Genomic DNA, 22,564 nt, shown 5'->3' with positions numbered 1-22,564 from the left:
GGAGAGGAGAGCGGGACGCAGGCGACGGGGAGGAAAGGGGGGGATCCGGCGGAGGGGGATGCAAACTTCGGCAGCTCGGCGAAGCCTAAGAGCACCGTGCCACACCGGGGCTGGGAAAGCTGAGTTAGTAAATATTTATCCTTGTTTGCTGTTCGTTGCGGAGGAGGCAGAGGGAGGCTGAGCACCGGGGAGGAGGGGGTCGGGGGAGGAGATCGATGTCGAGCGAGCCCCGGGGAAAGTTTCCCCGGCGGCGGCTCAGCTCCAGCTCAGCCCCGCCGAGCCTCTCCACCGCGGGAACGGGTGCCTGTGTCCCCGCGTGTCCGTGTGTCCTTAACAGCCTCGCACCGCGTCAACCAGCGTGTGTGACAATCCACCACCCACACACAGACTGCATGAGATAGGCACAAGCAGCGTGTCGTGCCGTAATCTTTTCTTAGCCACACGTTACTTCCACGTCTATCCTTTGCCTTTATTATTTATGTGGTGCCGTGTGATATACATTAGAGCCTCGGATTTGATTGGCGTTCGCGATGACAAGACCTGTTTGTTAAGTTGTAAGGCTTCCTCGGCTCCCTTACTTGTTAAATGAACTCTGGAGGAAGGATGCCACCGAGACACAGCAATATAATAAATGTCAGGGATATCCGCAGTGTCGAGATCAAATGATCAATCCTTGTCCCATAGATAATCATTTTAAATTCGCACAGGGGGAGATAGATTTTTTTTAAAGCCCTTTATTAATTGCTTCCTCGATTATTATTTTCCCCCTCCTCCTGTGGAGGTGTTAACTCTGGTGCTGGGGGCACCTTTGGATTAATTAAACATATTTTTAGTGTTTTAATGTTCTGCTAATTTTCAGAGCAGTCCCACGCTCCCCCGGAAAAGAAACAATGGCCCCTTGCTCCAGCAAGGAGCCTCTTTTGATTGCGATTCAGAGCAGAGGTTGGCATGATGATGGGCTCTGATTATGTCAAACTCGAGGCGAGGGAATGAGAAGGACGTAAAAAACCAAACGACCAGAAGACAAAATTCCTCCAAATACCAAAGAACCCTTCGCGTTACAGCCCGAGGAAAAGAGACAGAAATAAATAGCTGCGAAGTCGACTCCGCTTGCGGATCAAACGGTGCGGAGAGACGCTAGAAATCCCGGCGCTGTTATCTGGAGATGGATTTCAGGCAGCTATTCAAGCGCACAGAGTAATAATTATTCCAGGAGTACAACAAAAATAACAGCAACCTACTAAGAACAAGGTGGGGGAGTTGTTGCCAGTCCAATCTTAAATCCGACAGGATACGTTTCGTTAGAAAAAAAAAAAAAAAAAAGACGATTTAATGCTCTGTTAGTCGTGTACAAATCCTCGTGTTAACAAATTACCCCTCTGCTGCACGCAACAGGACAGCTTTACATTCAAAGAAACATTTTAGGTTATAATTTTTCCCGACAGCACCTTCAGATGACACAATAGCAGTAAACAAGAAAACAGAACCTGCAATGTTTACACACATCTGGAGAGCCCCCCTATCTATGGAAAACCCCCTTCCAGTCAAGCAACCCCCTCCAAATCCTCCGAACACACCGACACGGATCTCCGCGACACCTCGCAACTTGTTTAACTGCAACACACGTCCCCCTCCACGCACCCACCCACCTGCCAGAACAGGCAACACTTTCAAAACAGCATTTTTGGTTCGCTGATTATTTTGACCATTTAATTAAGCGAAATTAGCTAAATAGCAAATCAGGTAGCATTTCCAATGATTACAACAAATGCACATCTCCGGTTTTTTATTCATTACCTTTTTATTGAACACCCATTTTCTTTTCCTCTTGACAGCGATACATTTAATTGCAGGAACACAGTTATTTGATTAGCTGTGGGTCCGCTTTTACTCACAGTGTTGCCACGCACGGGATGTCCTTACAATCAATTAAGTCTTCCTCGGCTTTCATTTCTGCAACCCCTTTACAGAATGCAGATACCTATTTTCATGTTTTCTTCTTCACCCCCCCTCCCTTTTATTCCTCTCTCTCCCTCCCTCTCTCTCTCCCCCTCTTTTTCGCTTTTGCCTCCTTGCGTCCCTAAATCAAGGTGCAAAGATGCCAAAGAGTGATGAAATGAAAAGAAAGCCAATTGCTGAACTGAGGTGGGGGAGATAGCTGCTAGGAGTCCGCCTGCGACTATGGAGCAGTCAGTAATTGCTGGAGACAGGGAGAGCTGGGGGTTGGGCTGAGGTAGCCATGTATAAATAGTGTGATCTCAAATTGAAAGGCATAAATAACAGCAGGAGTGATCTAACCCTATACAGCCCATCTTCTACGTGCAAAAACAGCGTGCGGAGGACGGCCACATCTTCGACTGAAAACAAGTGGATCTCTGTGGATAAGACCACCGGGCAGCCATGGAAGAACTTACGGCTTTTGTATCCAAATCTTTTGACCAGAAAAGCAAAGAGAGCAGCAGCGGCAGTGGCAGCAGCAGCAAGAAGGAGACGATCACGTACAGGGAAGTTTTGGAGAGTGGGTTGGCTCGCTCTAGGGAGCTTGGAAACTCTGACTCTAACCTGCAGGACATGACCGAGAGCAGCAACCATTGCCCGGTGCATCTTTTCAAAGACCACGTAGAGAGCGACAAGGACAAACTCAAGGAGTTCAGTACGGGCAGGACGGCGGAAGGTAAGATCGGAGCTGGGAGCTCTCCGCCCCGCGACCCTCGCCGGCAGCCCCGGCCCCCCTCCCCGGCCTTCCCCGCCGCCCCTGGCGCTTCGCAGCGGGGCGAACCGGCCGCCGCGGCCCCGGTCCCGGCCGGGTGAGCGGACTCGCCGCCCGCATCTTGCCTCCCTCCTCCGGCTGCCTCTCTCCCGCAGCGGCGGAAACACACGCTTACAAACACATATGCCTGCATGCATAACGTTAACATAGCCGTGAAAAATAAGTCACAACTTCGGTCCTCCCACCCCCTATCCCCGCCAGGCCCCTTTCACATCCGAAATCGATCCGGTACGTTAGGCGTTCACTCGCCCGGGGGAACGAGGCAGCGCAGGACGTCAGACATTTTTGTCTATCTGTGTGCTTTTGTACGAGGAAACCTTGTCCGGGGAGTTTTTATGCCTCAGAAGACCTGTTCTTCCTGCTTCCGGGCCGTCAGGATGCTGCTGCTTCTTCTGGGAGAAAGCTGGATATGGAGAGGGCTTTCCCTGGACATTTTGTCTGGTGTCGGTCAACCTGTCCTAGCCAGAGGTTGCGACCGGCGAGGAGGAGGAGGAGGAGAGGAGCCTGGCTGTGGGGGAGCTCCCTGGGCCCGGGCGAGACGGAGCATCCCTGCGAGACAGGCACCGGCGGGCCCTGCCGCCCGGTCCCTCGGTACCCTGCCTGCCCTTCTCACCTGGGCCAGTGTAGCTCCGCATCCTCCCGGGCTGCGGAGACAGCCGGCTTGGTGGTAAAACGCCATTTCATCTCTTAGCGGAAAGAAAATTCAAATTAAAAATTATTTTTAGGCCGAGCAAGCTAAAACCCCCGCATAGGGTCGCAGGGGAAGGAGAAAATAAAGAGGGCGGGAGGGATTAGAAAGTTGAGAAAGTGTCTCTAGGCAAGTTAGACAGGTGGACCTGCCTGGGGAGCTACTGGCTAGGTTGGGGTAATAAAAAACGGTTAATAGGTTGGGGAACAACAACCAGTCTTTCAGCTGTTTCCTACCGTTTGATCTTGTTTAATATCACATCGAGCGAAAGGCGATTTAATTTACAGCCCAAACGCTTATTTAATATCCTCCTCCCTTCCACACCCTCCCCAAACAGAAGGTCAGGGTATAATCGCATATTCGGGTACACATATTTCTGCACAAGATCAGTACTACTGATTTTCCGTCTCTGGTCAAGAGATGTTTTTAAAAAATGAAAGCAGGGCATGCTCCAGGAAAAGAAAAATCTAAAAAACCAAACAAACAAACAAAAAAAAAACAAAAAGCGAATGGACGAAAAAATCTCTACTACTCCCCCTTTTCCCTGTGTATCGAAATTCTGGTTTGTATGTTTAGCTAATCTAATCTATGGAGAGGGGCTGGGGGTGGGGATGGAAGGGAGGAGTTGGAAAGAGCTGAGATGCTTGTGACAGTTTAAATTCATGCCAGGTTTCAGTCTAATTTCAACTGATTCCAGCGTGTGATTTCAGTCCCACCGATATGCTAGTTAATATTTTATACCTGTCACGGACATGCTGTAGCCTCGGATCTCCGAAAGCAGACAGAGCTTCTGAACGCGCCTAATTTTCCCTGGGCATTTGTTGGGGTCTTTTCGTAGGGGCTCTCCTTACAGGAGAAATGCGAACAAAGTGCCATTAAAACCAACGAGCGAACACCCCCCTTTGGAGGCCAGACCCTTCTCAAAGTTTTATACAGCCGATATCCAGTCCGGAGTCGGAGACGGGGAACCCGGATTACGGCCAGGGACGTTTTTCATTTCGGAAGTGAAAACGAGCAGTTCGGCTTCAGTCCCCGTTTGGCTTAAGCACAGATGCAGTTCAGGACTTTTCATTACGTTCAATTAACTTACGATTTGCAGCTAGTCATTTGCATTTTGGGATGCCCCTAAGTATATAGGGTAACATATATGTGCATGCGCACATTTGTGTGTGCATATACATACATATATATGTATATACACACGAACTACGTGTGTATTTGATGAGGGGAAAGGGTTTTAATTCCGGATCATCTGCAAATGTGGCTTCCCCCAACTCCAGCCCTACAAAGCCTAGGTGAAGCAGGACAAAGGACGCAGCTGCGGGGGGTTTGTCCCGGGACTCCGCCGGTGCCCCCGCTGGTTGCTCACCCCAGTGGGGCGCCCCGGGCAGGCAGGGGATCCCGAGGAACCGGTTCAACCTCCAGAGGTGCCCCTTGCTTCAGCGCCTCTCCTCTTTCGTTACAGAGATTTAGAAGAGGGCCGACGATTTAGGTCGCCTTACATTAAAGATGGGGCGGCGGGCGGCAGGGTGGAGAAGAAAACAAAAAGGAGGAAAGCAAGCTGTAAAGCCAAAACACGAAATCCCCCTTTCTTCTTCCAAGACCAAAAGGGGAGACTGTTTTCCCCGCTGCCCCTCATCCCTTCTCCCCTCTGACCGGGACAAACCTGCACAGCGGTTGCCTCCGGTCGCAAGATCGTCCCGAGCCCTGTGGGGCTCCATGAGGAGGGGGGGTGTTTGCTCTTTCAGAGGGCTTGCAAGGCACCCACGGTCCTTGAGCCCGCTCCCCCCCGTGCCGGGTCGTGCAGGTCCGCTGCCCCGGGGATTTCGCACGCTGGCAGGTATTTTGCGGGGACGAGGGGTGATAAGGGGGAGAGGGACGAACGGTATCAGTCTCAGGGACATGGAAAGTTTCTTTCACGAGGCAAATATTTCCGCCGTGGCTTCGCCATGACAGCGGTGGGGAGCTTCTTGCATAACCCTCTTTACTTCGGGACATAACGGCGACGGAGAAACTCCCTTAGTCTGCCTTTTTCTACTGCCTGGAGATATCGGGGGGCCGATGGTTTTCCTGCCAGCGCTGTCCCCAAACTGCCCGTGCCAACTGGCTGCACGGTTTCCTCCTCATGCTGGGGAGAAAATTATATTTATATATATGGTTTTTCTGATGGGGTATCAGCTAGGCAAGGCAGCGTTGATCTCTCCCTCAACCCGACCGGACCCTCCCGGTCCAGCTCCCGGCCCCTCTCGCCCCTCTGGCCTGCCAGGACCGGTCTGGGGACTCCCCTCCCGCCCGCCGGTTGCCTTTGCAGGTTACGCTGAGTTTGGGGATGAAATGAGGGGGCGACTAAGAGGGGGGAGTGGGAATACCCCCGGGTGCTGAGGAAAGAAACTTCAGAGAGGTATGATGGGAGGCTCAGTATCGTTTTCGCTTCCCCCTCCCGGCAGGGATCTACGAGTGCAAAGAGAAGAGGGATGATGTGAAGTCAGAAGATGAAGATGGACAGACCAAGCTCAAACAAAGGAGAAGCAGAACCAATTTCACACTAGAGCAGCTGAATGAGCTGGAAAGACTTTTTGATGAGACTCACTATCCGGATGCCTTCATGAGGGAGGAGCTAAGCCAGAGGCTGGGACTGTCTGAAGCTAGGGTTCAGGTAAGAGAAAGGCTCTGTTCCTGGAAACGTCCTAACTGCCAGCGGATCCCAGCACAGTGCCCCGTTTCATCCAAAGCGGGGAGGTGAAGGCAGAGACGACACGTGTGATGGGGAAGCTGTTGCAACTCCGCTGTACCTGTGCTGCCAAATAATAATTCTGCTCTGTGAATATCTGCCCATGCCTTGCATTTCCTGGGAAAGTGTTTTTTTTGTTGTTTTTTTTTTTTTTTTTTTTGGGGGGGGTGGGGCGGGGGAATGGAGGGGTGGTGTTGGTGATAGTGGTGACATGTCTCTTAATAACTGAGCAACTTCCCATTTTTATTTTTTTAATTGTTGTAGTTTTCCTTGCAAATGTGACACTAACTCTCACTTAATCCTCACCTTCCTCCTCCTACCCGCCCCCCCCCCCCCCCATTTATTTTATGGTACCGTTATGTTTGAAAAAACAAAACAAAACAAACCAGAAAACAATCGCCGTGAATCAGGCTAGACGGTTTGGGTGCTGAGGGACAGGATTAGCCAGAGATGGGGGAAAGGTGCCCCCTCTGATTCGCGCAGCAAGCGTATGAATGCATGGCACCCCATCTGGTGGACCCTCCCCGCGTCCCTCCCATCACGTTTCAGACACAGCTAAATGCCAATTAGCCTTCGAAACCTTGAAAATAAGTCCGGTTGTTATAGTTTTGGGGCCATCAGAGACGTCTGTTCGGGTGCCTCCACATCGATTATTTTAAAATTCAGTTTTCGGTTTGATGTAGGGGAAAAATACCCAACTCCCCTGACCACCTTAAGCCACTTCGGCATGCATCCCCAAAACAGCTGTCATGTAAAAATAGAAATAGTTTATAGAAGCAACCTGTGGCTCTCTGAGCAGGCCTAGAGCAGGAGAAACCTGAAGGAAATCTCTTATTAGGTGATAACTCTGTGCTTGGGCTAACAGACTCAAAGCAAAACCCAAGAAGAAAATGTCACCCAGTGAACCCCTCCACTGAACAAAATGCCGTCATACCCTGGAGATAAGAGATGCACATGCATATGTATATCTGTTTATAAGTGTTCGTGTGGATACACAAAGGTGCGTGTGTGGTTACATGGGCATAATTGGACATCCCCAGTCCTGTGCCTATTCCCATCTGAGTGGGAAGACAAGAAAAAAGAGGGGTCTTCTTCTCCCTCCCACCTTGACCCACGGTGGAAAGCAAACGGCCAGGACCCCGCTGCTCCTGGACCCACTCAGCAAGACTTTGGCTGAGTAAACGACTATCTCGCTTTAAACAACGGGCTCCTGGAGGCGTTTTCCGAAATAAAAGGATTTTTCCTTCTTCTTTTTTTTTTTTTTTCCCCTTTTATTTGTTTGTTTGTTTTGTTTTGTTTTGTTTTTGTTTCAAGGCTCCTTTCTCCCCTCAGCTCTTGCCTCTCTCTGTGTAAACCGAGCCGGATGAGGGATGGTGCCGGGCACATGCCTTAGAAAGGGTGTCTTGCAGGGGATATTGCAGGGGTTCAGAGTGCTGCTGGCCTACTTTCTCCTGGAAGATTGATCTAACCACACCATATAAATTAATGAAAAGATTAAACTTTTGCTGAAGGGGACATCAACTCTTATGTCATCTTCCCAGATCTTCTTTCTTGGGCTCTGTAATATCTTTCCGAGGCCTTGATGTACTGTTTCTATAAAAATAAATTACTTGTAATTGAATTCTGCACTCTTTCTTTCAAGTACTTTATTACTGAGCAGCACCTTAACAGGATGTTCATACTTACAGGAAAATTGGTGCTTCAAGTGCTTACAGATCTTAAAACAGAACACCCAGAAAAAAACCTAACTGATTCAGGCAGAGATTATGAGCGAGATAAAAAATTGAATTTAATAATCTTACAAAAGAGGTTTGAATGAATATAAAGCTAGAAATAAAAAACATATCAAGAGGGAAAGAGGAGAAATGGATAATTAATTAGGAAATAAGCAGAGAGCTTGACATCCATCAAGAAATGGAAGTGGGAAAAAAAGAAGGGGAAAGCGGGAAAATGGAAAGGGCTTTTTTAATACTTTCAGAATTGTTCTCTAATTCCTATCTGGACCGCTTGTCCCTTGCTGTTAAAGGATATAGTTTCAATTTAGTGTGGAAATTTGCTGTAAATAAATTGAAGCTCCTATGGTAGCTAGTCCTTATTAACCTTTTATTTTTAGTGTTGTACTGGAAACTCATATCACCCAGCTGTCAGGGTTATAATTGAAAGTTATGAGACCATAGTGAGGAGCAGGCAGTAATTCAATTACAACAAATATCTTTGGGTTTATGGTGCAGGGCTAAATTAAATGTCATTATTCACTGTCTCTAATGGAAATCAAAAGGAAATCAGATTAGAGCATTTGTGAAAGAAATCACTGAGTGATCCTTAATGAAGAAATAACTGTCTAAAACAGTGTACTGTGCTTTACTTAGCATATTCAAGACTAATTGGAATTGATCGTGAATCACACCAAGCCTGATTTATTATCGCTTAACGCAGTGGCTAATTCATCACTTTTATTCCTCATAACCTTATTTTTTCATAGCTAAAGGGAAAGGGCACTTCGTTTTCCAGATTTAAATATAATTTCTGTTTGAAAGATGTTCTGATTTGCAAGAGAAGTTGTTTAAACGCTGCTTAAATTCCTCCTGACAATTTATACTCCTTTGGGGTGGAGGGGGGCGGGAGTGGGGAACACGTACAAGGAGATTTCCTGCAAGGATTTACAACCGTAAGAAAATGTATTATTGTCGCTGCTCACGATGATATTTTGCATGCTTTTTTTTTTTTTTTTCTTTTCTTTTAATATAAATCTCTAACGGTCCTGTTAAAAGGAGAAGCGTTGCGTGTTGTTAATCTTTGCGTCTAGCTCGTACGGAAAAAAAGGAGGCTTGTGCTGTGCTATGTGTTTCGGGGCAGCGAGGCGGCAACGAGCCGGCCCGGGCTGCGGAGGCAGATGCCGGGTTAGGTTGGGGAGGGCAGCGCTAGCGGAGGCTGATGAGGAGCGTCGGTCGGTCGGTCCGTACCCGCAGCGCCCGCCGCCTCCCGCCCGCTGCGCGCTCTCCCCCGGCCACCCTAGGCAGGACAAATAGTGCTCCAATTCAGGGAAGGCCGATTCCTGCTTAAGAAAATCACTTAGGTACCCGAGGTAATTAATGCCTTTGGTAGCCTTTCTTTGCACTAATTACTCTGTTGTAAATGGCCATCATTAAGGCAATTGAAGAAGGCTTGAAGGGAAAATTTGACGTAGGAAGTGCAGTTAGTATTAATTAACCGTATGATCTCTTGGCAAGTGCAAGAACATCAAAGGCTGTAGGTGTTTACTTAACTACAAGATTTTATCAGCTCTGAAAGTCAATGTTTGTCCGTATTCGGTGGGTTTTGGTGTTAGGATAAGGGTCCGCAAAATATTTTGGTCCGTTCCTCTGCCGATCCTTTGGGGACGGCTGCTTAACCATGCACGTCGGAAGGGAAAAGTAATAAGGTCTGAAATGGCCCTGGAAAAGAGGCAGGGGAGGAGCAGCAGCAGCAACTGCGAGTTCTGCGCTTGTTTGAGTCAGAACGGCTGGAAGTGTGGCAGGATTATTGGATTACAGGCATTTCTCGAGTAGGTACAAGAGCACTTATTTGAATCCCAGCATGCAAAGATGTTGCTCTTGTCTGTCCAGAAGTCTACCGAATCATGTTTTTGTTTTCTTTTCACGTTTGGGAAAAGAGGACTGATTCAGCCCCTTTTGTGCAAGTTCAGTATCTCGCATCTTCTCAGAGATTTTAATCGTTTCCAAGCCCACCTTGGGGCAGATGGTCCTGTCGCTTAAGGACCAGACCTCGGAGTCTGAGCAGGTCCACGCCGGCTGTTCCCGGCATGTTTGAGGTGTGACTGGAAAGGGAGCGAGGATCCCATCCGGTCTGCGTGTGGGCGTATTTGAAATGAGAGTAGGAGCGACCCCTCTCTCCAGACGGGTAGCACAAGGACCGCCACTGTCAGCCCGTGAGACACGGGGCCTTGGAGACCTGGTGCGAAGAGGCCGTCTCCCCGGCTGCCAGGGCGCTTCTGATCTCCCAGGTTCAGCTCCCGCTGAGAAACCACACCAAAAAGCAGGACCCCCCCCAAAAGCCATACCGCAGCATATAGAGGGGCCCACTCCCCCCAGAGTTGAGCTCTTCCCCTCAGCTGGTCCCGAGGAAGTTGTGCGAAGTCCCTCGCCCTTCATCCCTAACCCCTGAGACAGTGCCCCCTTAGGAGCTGCTTAGTCTACCTCCATTTTTCTTGTTTTCTTTTTACAGGTCTGGTTCCAGAACAGGAGAGCGAAGTGCCGAAAGCAGGAAAACCAGATGCACAAAGGTGGGTAGGGGGTGCGGGCCGGGCGGGAAGCAGTGGCCGCGAAGCCCCGGGGCGCCTTCACCGCTCACCCAATCCTGTCTGTCCCCGCAGGTGTGATCCTGGGAACCGCCAGCCATTTAGACGCCTGTAGAGTGGCCCCCTATGTGAATATGGGAGCCCTGAGGATGCCTTTCCAACAGGTAGTTAGCTTCGGGTTTATTTTCCTTTCCCCGGCAAGCTCCGACCCCCGTTCGTTTGCACGAGAGGAAGCCGGACACTTTTACAAGTGCCATTTATATAGAAGTTGGCACGTATTAAAAACAGGCTGTAAAACTTCGTGAAGGAGCCCCCGTCCGACTGCCGGGAGCTCAGCGCCCCTCGGGGCCGGGAAGGGGGCTGAGCGGGGGGTCCCGCGGCCCCGGGAGTCGCCGCCGGTGCTACGGGTCCCCCCGCTGCCGTTGCGACGGGCTGGTACACGGCCCCGGGGCTGGTCTCCCGGAGGCGCATCGTCTTCCTGGTTGCAGGCAGGGCCGGTGGTCGCCCGGATAAGTGCGTGGACGAAGCGTCCCGGCCCAGAGCCGGCCAGGGAGCTTCGGTCCCCGTCGGAACTGTGCCCGGCGCTGCAGAGCGCTGCGGGAGGGTCTCCCACCCACTACGAAGGGGAAGAACTATGCGGACCCTTGCCCTCTTGTTCTCCCCCAACTTCTCAGGCAGGCTGTCGACGTCTGGCTTATTCCGACGGAGGCGGCCGCCCAGGAGGTGGGGAAGCATCTCCCCGAGGCGCTGCCGCCGTGCCGGCCAGCAGGGACCGAGGTAGAGGCGGAGCGCAGGCTCCAGGGTCGGGTCCTTCACCCAGCGAGGCACAGACCCCAGGGTAACGCGCTAGGGGAAACCAGGACGAGGGAGATGAAATTCCGTCCCGCTTCCTGCCACCTCTCACCGCCGTTCCTGACTCTCCCCTTCCCCCTTCTTTTTTTTTTTTTTTTTTTTTTTTTTTGTCAATTAATCGGGGAATCGATTTTTCCCAGCCTAAAGGGACCTTACACCACCTTCTCCATCTCAGAGACACGTGGAGCTGACAGATTAATTGTATTGATTTTTAAAAAGACATATTTGGACCAAAATAATTAAATACATAAATAAACTACCCCACCCCTCCCCGAACCTACCCGGAGCTGAAATCTCTCAGTCAACCCAAGGTGTTTGTGTAGGTCTAGAAAGCTCCAAAAGCAAACACCAACCCAGTATATGAGGGACCCGCGGCCAAAGAGTTTTTAGCAACGTATAAATAAACATCCCTGGAAAAAAAATATATAAAAAAGTAGCCATTTAGTGCTTATTGGCGCCCGTGCATTTGGCTTTTTTTTTTTTTTTTTTAAATATGAGGTGGGGGGTTAAGAATGTCTCTGTGCCTCTGGGTAAGCGTGGCGCGGAGATTTGCTACGCTGCGCGCCTGCCCCGCCCTTGGCTGCCGTGGGCTCCGCTAACAAGTTGCTCTTTCAGCTGCCGGGCTCCCGGGAAGGGTCGAGGCGGGGATGGATGGATGGATGGATGGGTGGGTGGGTGCGGGGCGGTTCCGTGTCCGTGGGGCTGACGCCGTGTCTCTGCCACCGCTGACCCAGGTCCAGGCGCAGCTGCAGCTGGAGGGCGTGGCCCACGCGCACCCGCACCTGCACCCGCACCTGGCGGCCCACGCTCCCTACTTGATGTTCCCGCCGCCGCCCTTCGGGCTGCCCATCGCCTCCCTGGCCGAGTCCGCCTCCGCTGCCGCCGTGGTGGCTGCCGCCGCCAAGAGCAACAGCAAGAACTCCAGCATCGCCGATCTGCGGCTGAAGGCCCGCAAGCACGCCGAGGCCCTGGGGCTCTGACACGCTTCAGCCGAGATCCCCCCTACCCCACCCCGCCCCGGGTGCCCGCGGCGGGCGTGTGTGTGACCCGCACGGACCGCCACTCTGACCCCCGGCTCCTCCTCCTCCCCGGCCGCAGGCTAGCAGCCCTGCCGCCTTCTCTCGTTTTTGTTATTTTTTATCTTTTTTTTTTTTTAATTTTGTTTGGGGTCATTTTTTGTTTTGCTTTGTTTTTTGTTTCTTTCCCCTCTCCCAAGGTCTGCGAACGCTCGGCGGCAGCCTCCTCCCGCCGCTTTTCCTCGACTTCTTGCCCCCAGAGACTTCGGCGGCCGGGGGAGCCGGGCGAAGAGGGAGGCCCCGGCGATCGTTGGAGGCCGTTGGCGGCCGTTGGTGCCCGTTGGTGCCGTGTGACATGGTGGGGGACTCTCCGCCCGCCGCGGGGCGAGGGCGCCCGGTTCCCGCCTCGAGCACACGGACACACACACACGCAGCAACCCCACACCCACGAGTCAGAGACTCCGCGGAGGATAAAGTAGGTGGGAGGAGGGAACAAGGAGAGTTAAAAAAAACCCAAATCAACCCAACACACACACACACATACAAAGGAGAAAAAGAAAAAAAAAAAAAAAAGGAAACGATCTCTAAATTATGTTAATCTGTGAACATTGGGGACGCTTTGGATTTTTGACCCTGGCAAAAGTGATCGCTCCAGCATAACGTCATCTGCTGCTGTCAGTTTTGCTACCTTGTGCATGTGTCTAGCTAAAACACGTTTTGAAGATCAGAAATATATTAGAACGAAACTAAACAAAACAAATAGTAATAATAATAAATAATAAATCCTTGGGGCTGGTCTCCATTAAAGATGACATTTCTTTGTTGCCAACAGTATTATTTCACTGCCATGAATCTCTTCCATCACTGAGGAGCTGCTGCAGAACTGGTTTGAATTTAAATGTGGAATTTCAGATCTGAGGCAAGGCAGTTTTTTTTCTTTCCTTAAAAAAAAAAAAAGAAAAAAAGCAGCAATAACAAAAAATGTGCGTCTCAAATAGCTATGTCCTTTGAAAGGAGAAAAAGAGAGAGACTAGAATTTACTAATCATTAGTGATAACTTGAAAGATGGGAACAATAAGAAATGCGCCTGTTTTGCCAGAATCACCTGAACTGAATAAGATGCATTGTGCCATATAAACAGGTCGACTTTTCTATATTTTTTTTTCAAATGTCTGGATCTTTGAATTAAAATCTTGCTGTTTTACTGGATGTAGAAAGAATGACTTATACAACAAAGATGGACATATGGTTTTAAGGCATAATATTGATGCAGCATTAATTTTAGTGAAATGCAATTAAGTGCAGTAAAGTGCAATACTGTAAATATTATAGAATAAAAGAAAGATAGCCGTACTTATTCTGTTAATAACCAATTCTGCAAGAACCATAACTTAAGTCCTTTATGCTTAGACTGGTACATTGCAGCTCCTTGCCAAAATGACAGTCTGAGTCTTTTATGAATGGATAAAATTATATGTATCACATATGGGGAAAGGCAGATGCCACGGTTTCTAGTCAAGTTAATGTGCCATATTTCTGAGAAGTAAGCTGAAAAGTCTATATGACACTTTCATTTTAAGTAAAAACAAAACAAAAACAACAAGCAAATAAAAAATCCAACCAGAAAACAAACATCGCCCCCCTCCACCCACAGAAGTGTTTTGTAGAGGTGGACAAGTTCAATATTTGGCCAGTTTAATTTTTGCCTGTGATTTAGACACCAAGTATTACGCTAATGCTTAAGCAAAGTAACTATTGATAGTGTAAATCCAGAAAGGATGGGGAGTAGGGAAATCCTTTAAATTATATTACCAAAGTATCTGGGTTTATTGACACCCCCCCTTTTTACTTTTTATGCTATTCACTTCTAATTAGGCTTTTATTTTCCTTGGTTTTGGGTGGGGAAGAGTGAGGAAGATACAAATATTGGTCTTGTCTACATCTAACAAGATAGCTATTTGTTGCCTTTGTTACCAAGGCCTGTGTTGATGTAAGGTTATCCTCTCAACAGTACCATTATTAAGCCTGCTTTTTATGTCTCGTTTAGCAATCTATTACTAGTTTTGGCTTTTGCTGATATTTATAAATCCAAATATTGCTGCAAGACAAAAAATCATGCTGTAGATAAATTTTAGACACTTGTCTTTTTTGTTTCTCCTTCAAGTTTTGATATTTTCTAGCAAGGAAAATTTCTAGAATGTAAAAGTTGTACCATACCCCTTCTATTTATTACATGAGTAGTAGTTATATTTTGGATTTACTGGAGCTGATAAATGTTACCTGCTTTTTCTACCTCTCTGTGAAAGCCCAGTACCTTTTTAAAGCATGGCCAAAATATTAAGATAGTGTTACTTGTTGCTGAGAAATATGACAAAAGTCTCAGGCAATTAGCAATTCTTATGGAAACAAAACATTATTTAGAAAGTATAATGTTATTCCTGAGGATCTATGAATTTCTGGTTAAAATAAGAAATATTTGGTGTGGTTCCAGCACTTCTAACATGCAGATCCAAAAAATAACAAACATTGCTACAGATATGCTTTAGGTTATAACAAGTAACCTGTTATACAGGGAGACCAACAGCCATGGAAGGAGAATTTGATGCACAGTGTTGAAGACCAAAGGCATAGACCTTACGATTGAATGGGGACTGCTTGTTATCTGTATCTGTGACCTTATTACTACGCTTTCGAGTTCTCTTTTTTAGAGTTTAAGAGATGCTTGAGTGACTTTTTCAGTCCTGTGCTGGACTTTCACAAAGGAGTGTTTTTCACCCACAAACAATTCCATAGAACGAGCTCTGTCATAGCTGTAGGTTTGGGATCTGAATTTTCTCAGACATCTTCTAAGTGAGACTGTGTAGTGCTACCGAACTTGCCGTGTTACAGGATACATGTGCAGTATGTATCTGCCTCAGACTGGCAGGAATAACTTTTCTACCTTTGCACAGCAGAAGTACTTATAGAATTATCTCAGAAAGGTTGTTACATGTAGCTTCCATCTTGTATTCAAAAAAACCCCAGTGGTAACATGAATACAGTTCCCTGCTAACATGAAACAAGGCTGCTAGTGTAGCTTACATCTTTCAGAATCAAAAATTCTTACAGTTTTTTTCTGATTGCTTTCAATGGATGTTTCAAGGACAGTCTTGCCTTCTACCACAGAAGGGCAGAACATGGCAAGATTTATCAGCTTAACTTGTTTTGAAGGATGTACCATAGATCGGCCTGGGGGAAAGGGCAGGGTGTTGCTATGAATCTACCACGGTGCTTCATGCTGCTCTGTATTTTGTTTAGCATGACAGGAAATGAAAAGCCACAACGTGCAAGCGCTGGAGCCAAAACTGGGTCTGCTTTGCTTATTTCTTGAATGGGCTGGTTGCATCAGTGGTGGTATAAAAGCTTTGCCCTTTTTCGGATGATGCATGCAGGTGGCCTCCTCTTCTTGTCGTACTTACATTGATGGGAAGAAATGAGAAGTCCTACACAGGCTACCATGTACTGGACTGTACTTTCACCAAGCGTAAGTCACTGTGACTCTGTTCACCATGTGGAGCTCCAGTGACCCATACAAGCTGAAAATCTGGACCATAGCCTCTACTCCATCTCTGTTAATGCGTCTTTTTTTTCCCCCTTTCTTTAATTATTTTCCTTGAGGAGGTTGGAGTTTGAAGATAAGACAGTGACGTACTTAAATTTAAAAGTATTGTCATTGGTTTAGATTCTCAGGCATGCCAAGCCTCATTTAGTGTCCACCTGATGTAATCTTTGATTTGAGAAGTGTGAGATTTCCAAGAACAGCAGCCACTGGGCAGAGTTCCCTTGCAGAAGGCCTTTATCTAGGGTATGTGGATTGCTAAAGAACCTTCCTCAAGAGTTTAGTCTGATATTTGAAAAGAAACTTGAATGAATGCCAAACAAATAGTGCTGTTTATAAGCGAATCTATTAAAAAGGCTTTATGCATTACATGGGCCCCTTTATAATACAAAAATTGGTCTCCACCTTTTTTGGAACTGTCAAATTAGCTCAAGTACTTCATCCATTTCTATCAAAATAGTAAGCTGACTCCATGGTTCATTTTTATTGAGTTGGAAATATGTGAAAAAAAATATACCGGAAGTTTTTTTGCTTAGTAGGGTCATATAGATGTAGTGACATTTTGGTTAATATCATAATACTTAGCACTTATATAATGTTTATTTGCAAAGCACTGTATAAATGTTTATTGTTTAACCCTCACCCATTATGAAATAGGTAAGAATTGCTATCCCCATTTTTTGTAGAAATTAAGGCATATAAATCAAGGGCCAGGTTCCATCACTCACTGTCAACACTGAGTATTGTCACTTTTGCTTTTGTAATGTAGCAGCATCATTCCAGATCATAATCTGCCATGAACTTTGTGGTGTTAGACACTTTCAAAACTGCAAGTAGTGGAGGCCCTGCTCCAAGAAATTTAAACTCCTTACCTGACTTCAGCAAAAGTCTTAAAGGGAACATTCAATGTGGCTCAGAGTGACAATGTGTCCGTGAGTTATTTCCACAGAACATGAAGTTACTGCCCAATCCTCTGGCCCTGTATGTCTACGGGAACTTGGTTTACGACTCAGTGGGGCCGAGTTGCAGCAGCCCTAAGACTAGAAGCAAAAACCTGAGTTACTAACAGCATGCACAAATTGTTAGAAAACCCTGATTTTCAATTTCCCCTACCATAAATTTTTCAGACAGACAAGTGTGCTGATGTCAATTCTTTGCATGCTTTATCTGCTATATCTTTTAGTCCTATGTTTGCCTATAAAATAATAATAAGATATGATTTTGAATAGACATAACATTGACATATTTGGACTGTTGACTCAAATACAATAGACATGTAATCCAGATCCCTAAGGCAAACCCAGGCTATAACTTTTTTTTTTTTTTTTTTGTGGTGGTGAAAAGTACACATATTTTCTGCTCTTTCAAATGTGCTAGGCAAATTTTTTTTAAATTTTATTTTTAAACAGAAAATGTTAGGTTTTGGAGACATTATTATTTTGGAGATGGCAGGCTTTTTCACCCTTCAGTTTGAGGAAAATTTTCACAGTATAGGAAATATAGATTATGCATCTTTCTTAGAAACGTGTTTATTTTTATAATATCTAATACCTAATGATCCAGGTGGTGTCCTTGTAATTGCTAATTGTATTCAATTCTATAAAGTGCGCACAACCAATATAGTTGGAAAATTTTTGTGTTCCTGGTTAAAAAAGATGGTCAAGGTGACCCCCACTCCTCATCTGTAAGCAGCCTACTGACCCCATTACGTTGTTTTCCTGATGTGACAGAATTCCCATGGCTAACAAGTTTCCAAACAGCTGTGGCTAACATGGCAAGAGCTTCTCATTTGGTCTCTTGAAAATCTCTACTGGTTGCAGTAATATGTGGTAGGCCTGGAGAAGTCCTGGTATTGCTTGGAAACAAACTAAAAAGAAATACTGTGTGCTATAGGGTGTGATCTCCTCTCTCTAGAGAAAAATAGAGCTTTCTGCTATATGACTCATGCTTTTTGTAAGATGGCATCTCTAAGCCACATTTTTAAAAGGTGCAACTTGGGTCTTGTCAATGTAACCCAGTGGCTCATGTTATATTGGTTATATTTTTGCTGGTTGGCCTTTCTAGCCAGGTCAGTGGAAGGCCATAGGTTTTGGTGTTTGAGGCATTCTTCAAAAGGGGTATGATAACAGATATCCCTCAAATTTTGTTTGTCTGTTAGGCAGATTTTATGCTAAAAGTTGGTGCCTAATTTTAGTAAATCAGCCTAGAAACTTGCTGATTTCCAATAAATAATTGAAACTTGATGCAGTTCAGACACCTTACATTGAAAATTGATATTTAACTAAAATCAGTCAAAGAATGTAGAAAATATCAGATTTTGAAGCTGAAGATATTTATTGAAAGGCAATACTTTCATGAATCTAGGCTTATGGCATGTATTAATTACATCAGACAGGCAAATATCTCTGTTTCTTTGTATTAATGTATGTGGATGTTTTATTTATTTTTTTGTTTGAAAATTTCTAAATGTGTATTATTTTAATTATGTTGAGTGTAAATTTGACAATGCTTTGCATTTATTTTTATATTTTTTCAACCTGTTGCTTTTGCGAAACTATGAGCAGCCAGTACGATTTACAGTACCATTGCATTGTTTTGGTTATGTACACACAGTGTGTCTAAGTTTACAGACATTTCAGGGATTGCTAAAATGAAAAAAAATCTCCAAAACCAACTCGTCTTAAAAGTTTGTACCCCTTTGTTAATGTGAAAGAGAAAAGCAAACAAGCAAATAACTTTTTTTTTTTTTTTCTAGATTTCGGTTATGCCAGCATGCTCCTACATGAATTCACCAGACATGTTGAGTTCCAGTTTCAAAGTGTATTATGTTGAATCACATGATATGAATGTACATCTTGTAAAAGTGAGATATGAATAAACTTATAAATATTTGTAATCATGTGTTAATGGATACTATTACCAAAAGGACTATCAATTATAAGGTGTTTCCCCCTGGTAAAATGTAAGTTTTTCTTTGGTATTTAATGCTTTTTCTTTTATTAAGCACCGTACTCATTTCCTTCTTGCAAGGATTAAACACAATGCATCTTTGTGTGTAGTCCTACTTACAGATATCTCATTAGCGTCTGTCTTAGTTTCGCTAAGCAAATTATAGCTTAGTGATGACTAATGAGAAGCTACTTTTGCATCCCATCTACCAGCAGGATTTTTTTGTTGTTGTTTGGTATCCCATTTTCTTTAAAAGAATTGATAATTTTTCCTTTGTGTCAGGAGAAATAAAGGAATCTTCATAGTGGACCCTTCTAGGGGTTGTATTTGATGGCTCTGCTCTGTTGTCTGTTCAAATCAACAGGAGAGGCACTAGATCAGGCGCTTAATTTTAAGGTGATTAAGGAGGTTTTTTGCGTGTCCCTGCTTGTCAGTATGTTAGATAGTTTTATTCTTTCTAGTCGTAATCCTGCATTTTGGTGTTGAAAAGGATACCCAAGGAATCCTCTTGTTCCTGTGCACTGTGTCTTTTCGTCAACAGTGCCAAGACAAACTGGGTTGATGGATATCTTTCTGCTAGGTTAGAGTCTGTCGATGAGGTTTTGAACCTCCAAACTAGTCACAAGGGTTAGATTAGACCTGTCTTGTTCAAAAGTCAGTTTGTCTGACATATATATTGCCTTTAAACTTCATCAAGAAGGGCAGTTCCATAACCCAGCCCTTTCCCCAAATCCTCTCGGCATGTCTTTATTCTTTCTTGTCTGCAGCTGGCTCTATAAGTTGAAGTCAGAACCTGCGTGCAGGTTTTCTAACCTTGCATTTTCTGCAAGTATTTGTGTCTCTTGGAGCTCTGATCTGGAACATAGCTGGAACGCAGTTGGTACAATATTCCCACATCATGATTACTGTTTTTCTCTAAGCCAACACCACAAACTGACATCCTGTTTTTCCTGCCATTAACTATGTAAGTGGCAGGCTATTATAAGAAAATAAACCCTTCCTTTCTGTCTCTTAAAGATACGTAGGCAGCGAATGGTTGTCAGTAGTGTGTACTGTAAGAGCACTCAGAAAAAATATAAAGTGATAACAGCATGTGCTGAAAGAGGAGCTCCATCAGCAGACAGTCTAATAGCAATCTGTAAATAAATCTGTTTTGACAATCTTATTTTTTGTCTGTTCATATTCAGTTCATATGTTGAAAAGAGAGACTAGTTCTTTGGCAATTTGGTTGTTAGGAAGAGATTTTTTCCCTCTTCATTTTTGTTGATTAGCATGTTTTTCCAATGACTTCTCTTTCTATTGCTTCCTGAAATCATTGATGATTCTGAGGGAGGTTTCCTCTCTCTTGTCTTTGGATATTTTGTTTTCTTCTTTGCATGAGAATTTATTTTTAATTCAAAAAAATTATACTTTGACCCTATTGCCACCAGCATTTTTGGCTACTGTGTCTAGTTCTCTCTGTATGATCTGAACTGAATTGGATAAGAATAAACACAGTAACAAAATCTATTCCTTATGAATTGTCAGTAAATTTTTCCTTTCTTTCCTGAGTAACTTCTTGCTTAGACCATTATTTTTTAAGCTGCAAATGTCTGAAAAGAAAATTATGAGGAGCTACGCAGGAAACAGGACTGAGTATCTGTTGGCACGAATACCTGTGAACTGTGAAAATTTTACCAATATGATGTGTGGTTCAGTCCTGTATTGCTTGCGTATCCAAAACTCCACTTAAAGTTAGGGAGAAATCTTTATAATCAAGTCTGCAGGAGCAACCACAGAAAGACAGATCTACGTTCAAGAACCACATGTAAATGACTACAGACTGGACAACAGAACAAAAGGAAATATATGTAATTTCATTTCCCCAAATCAAATACTCAGACTTCATTACCAATATGATTAAGGGTAATGATCCTACTCTTACATTTAATTGCCTGTTTATAATTGCTACCAAGAGGCTATAAAAATACAAGGTCAGAAAGCTGTATTCCAAAAAGGGTCTTAATGCTTCACTTTAAAGTTAGATTTCAGAGGAATTTAAGCACTTAGTTCCAAAACCTTAACACAGGACTCTTGGCTGCTTCTCAAACCCTACTGAAGCCTGAGGGCTGCAAGTCCTGTAGTTCCATACATTAAATTTCTCCATGGGCCTTATGTTCTACTTTTGTGTGTTCTTGGCACCTGACAGTTCTCTGTGGCTGGGAGTCTTGCTCCCTATTTAACCTGATTGAGTGGCAGAAACTGGACATCTGTTTCATCTTGCTTAACTTTAGATATTTACAATTCAGACATCTACATCTGAACTTGTCAGTGGAAGCAAGCAGACAATTTTAGCAAGTAGGCCTCTGGTGAGTACATTAAGAGCGTGCCCTAGAAGCTGAGTATCTCAGATGTAGCCACCTTCCCTGTAGACATCTCTCTTTGGACAGACGTGTCCAATTCCATGGCAGATATCTTCCACATACTTCCTTTGGGCTTCCAACTGCAGAAACAACAGCAATTCCACCACCTTATTTTCTTTTTCAGAAGAAATTTCCTTTTACACAATGACTCAGTGGCTAGTAGATTCACACAGGACTCTACAGTCTGTCTTTTCCTGACTTCCTTCATCTGAATGGATGGGGTAGCTGAAAAGATAGAGGCCTTGGTCCTCAAGAAATACTTTATAGACCATGCTAGAAAATGGATCTCTTGGAAATGAGTTGACTATAGCTGATGCCACTCTGATGACATAGCAGGTAAATTAACTTTCTGCTATGATTTCCATTCTAACTGTTTTCCCTTCTGTTTCTGATATCATAGTCGTCTAAAGTGCAAATTGTTTTTCTACAGGTTCTTGAGAAAAAGAATAATCTTAACATTTTGCATAGGTAGGGTTCAATGCAATAATATTTGAATATTTCCTAAATATATCAGCTTTGCATAGTAAAGCTCCTAGATTTCATGAGGTTTCCAGTTTTCCTCTTCCTGGTTGCAAAAAAAACCTCTTCAGGGTTCAGATGTAAATATACACAAAACTCAACAGAATTTAAATTGCCACATACATAGCTTCAGGGTCTTAATGAAGCAATCTCATATGGTTCCATCTTATGTTATCATGTACATTCTTACCACAGGACCTCTGTCTCAATTACTGCATGGGGCGACTTGTGCTCAAGGGATGAATTTGGACTGAGAGGAGAATGAAAATGCTTTGTATGAGTATTCCTCACTTGCATGACATACTGGTAGGTGTCTGTAGGTAATGTGCCGAAAAAAAAAAAAGATCGGTTTTGTCATTAGGACAGTTAATCACAACATAGGTGAAGCAGATCTTGCCTGTTACAGACTTTCAAGCTGGTATGTTGAAGATAGTAAGGCATTTCCAGGATATCACTGAATGTGTGCTTTCTGTTTTGTGGGGGTTAAAGTCACAAGAGTGGGAGACTGATGTACAGAAATACTCTGTGTTGACTCACAACTTTAATTAACACACACTATGTAGATTTGGGATGTTGAGGAAGCAGGTAGCATTACATAGCAGTGTAGATTCGTGCAATATACCATTGACTTATTGTCTTGCATTAGTCAGGTCATTGTGTCTTTCTGCTTCAGTCTAGAAGTTGGGTTTAATGACACTCTCCTAATGTGTACATAGGAATGACACTCTTCTAGTGTGTACAT

General features: G+C 44.9%; 1 protein-coding gene across 3 annotated transcripts; it reads left to right on the top strand.

Annotated features, from left to right (window-relative positions):
• The first annotated feature begins 788 nt into the window (after window positions 1-788).
• On the top strand, window positions 789-18,865 carry SHOX (SHOX homeobox). 3 transcript variants are annotated; one of them, XM_071813406.1, is made up of 6 exons: window positions 789-1,251; window positions 2,308-2,674; window positions 5,906-6,114; window positions 10,414-10,471; window positions 10,562-10,650; window positions 12,073-18,862. In XM_071813406.1, the coding sequence occupies exons 2-6, from the start codon at window positions 2,401-2,403 to the stop codon at window positions 12,316-12,318; spliced, it is 876 nt and encodes a 291-aa protein (XP_071669507.1). In that variant the 5' UTR covers window positions 789-1,251; window positions 2,308-2,400; the 3' UTR covers window positions 12,319-18,862. The 3 variants fall into 3 exon arrangements, with proteins under 3 accessions (XP_071669507.1, XP_065710248.1, XP_071669505.1); XM_065854176.2 differs by lacking the exon at window positions 789-1,251 and having other exon boundaries at window positions 2,028-2,674; XM_071813404.1 differs by lacking the exons at window positions 789-1,251; window positions 2,308-2,674 and adding an exon at window positions 4,185-5,298 and having other exon boundaries at window positions 12,073-18,865.
• The last annotated feature ends 3,699 nt before the right edge of the window (window positions 18,866-22,564 follow it).

The sequence above is a fragment of the Patagioenas fasciata genome, chromosome 1, assembly GCF_037038585.1.
Source record: "Patagioenas fasciata isolate bPatFas1 chromosome 1, bPatFas1.hap1, whole genome shotgun sequence".
Taxonomy (NCBI): Eukaryota; Metazoa; Chordata; class Aves; order Columbiformes; family Columbidae; genus Patagioenas; species Patagioenas fasciata.
The sequence above is the reverse complement of the archived record's forward strand: the minus strand, read 5'-3'. Positions and strand labels throughout refer to the sequence as shown.

Coding starts and splice junctions, on each gene's coding strand:
- SHOX (XM_071813404.1), top strand. CDS start 4,968: ATGGGGCGGCGGGCGGCAGGGTGGAGAAGAAAACAAAAAGGAGGAAAG. Junction 6,115..10,413: donor TGTCTGAAGCTAGGGTTCAG/GTAAGAGAAAGG, acceptor TTCTTTTTACAG/GTCTGGTTCCAGAACAGGAG. Junction 10,472..10,561: donor GGAAAACCAGATGCACAAAG/GTGGGTAGGGGG, acceptor CTGTCCCCGCAG/GTGTGATCCTGGGAACCGCC.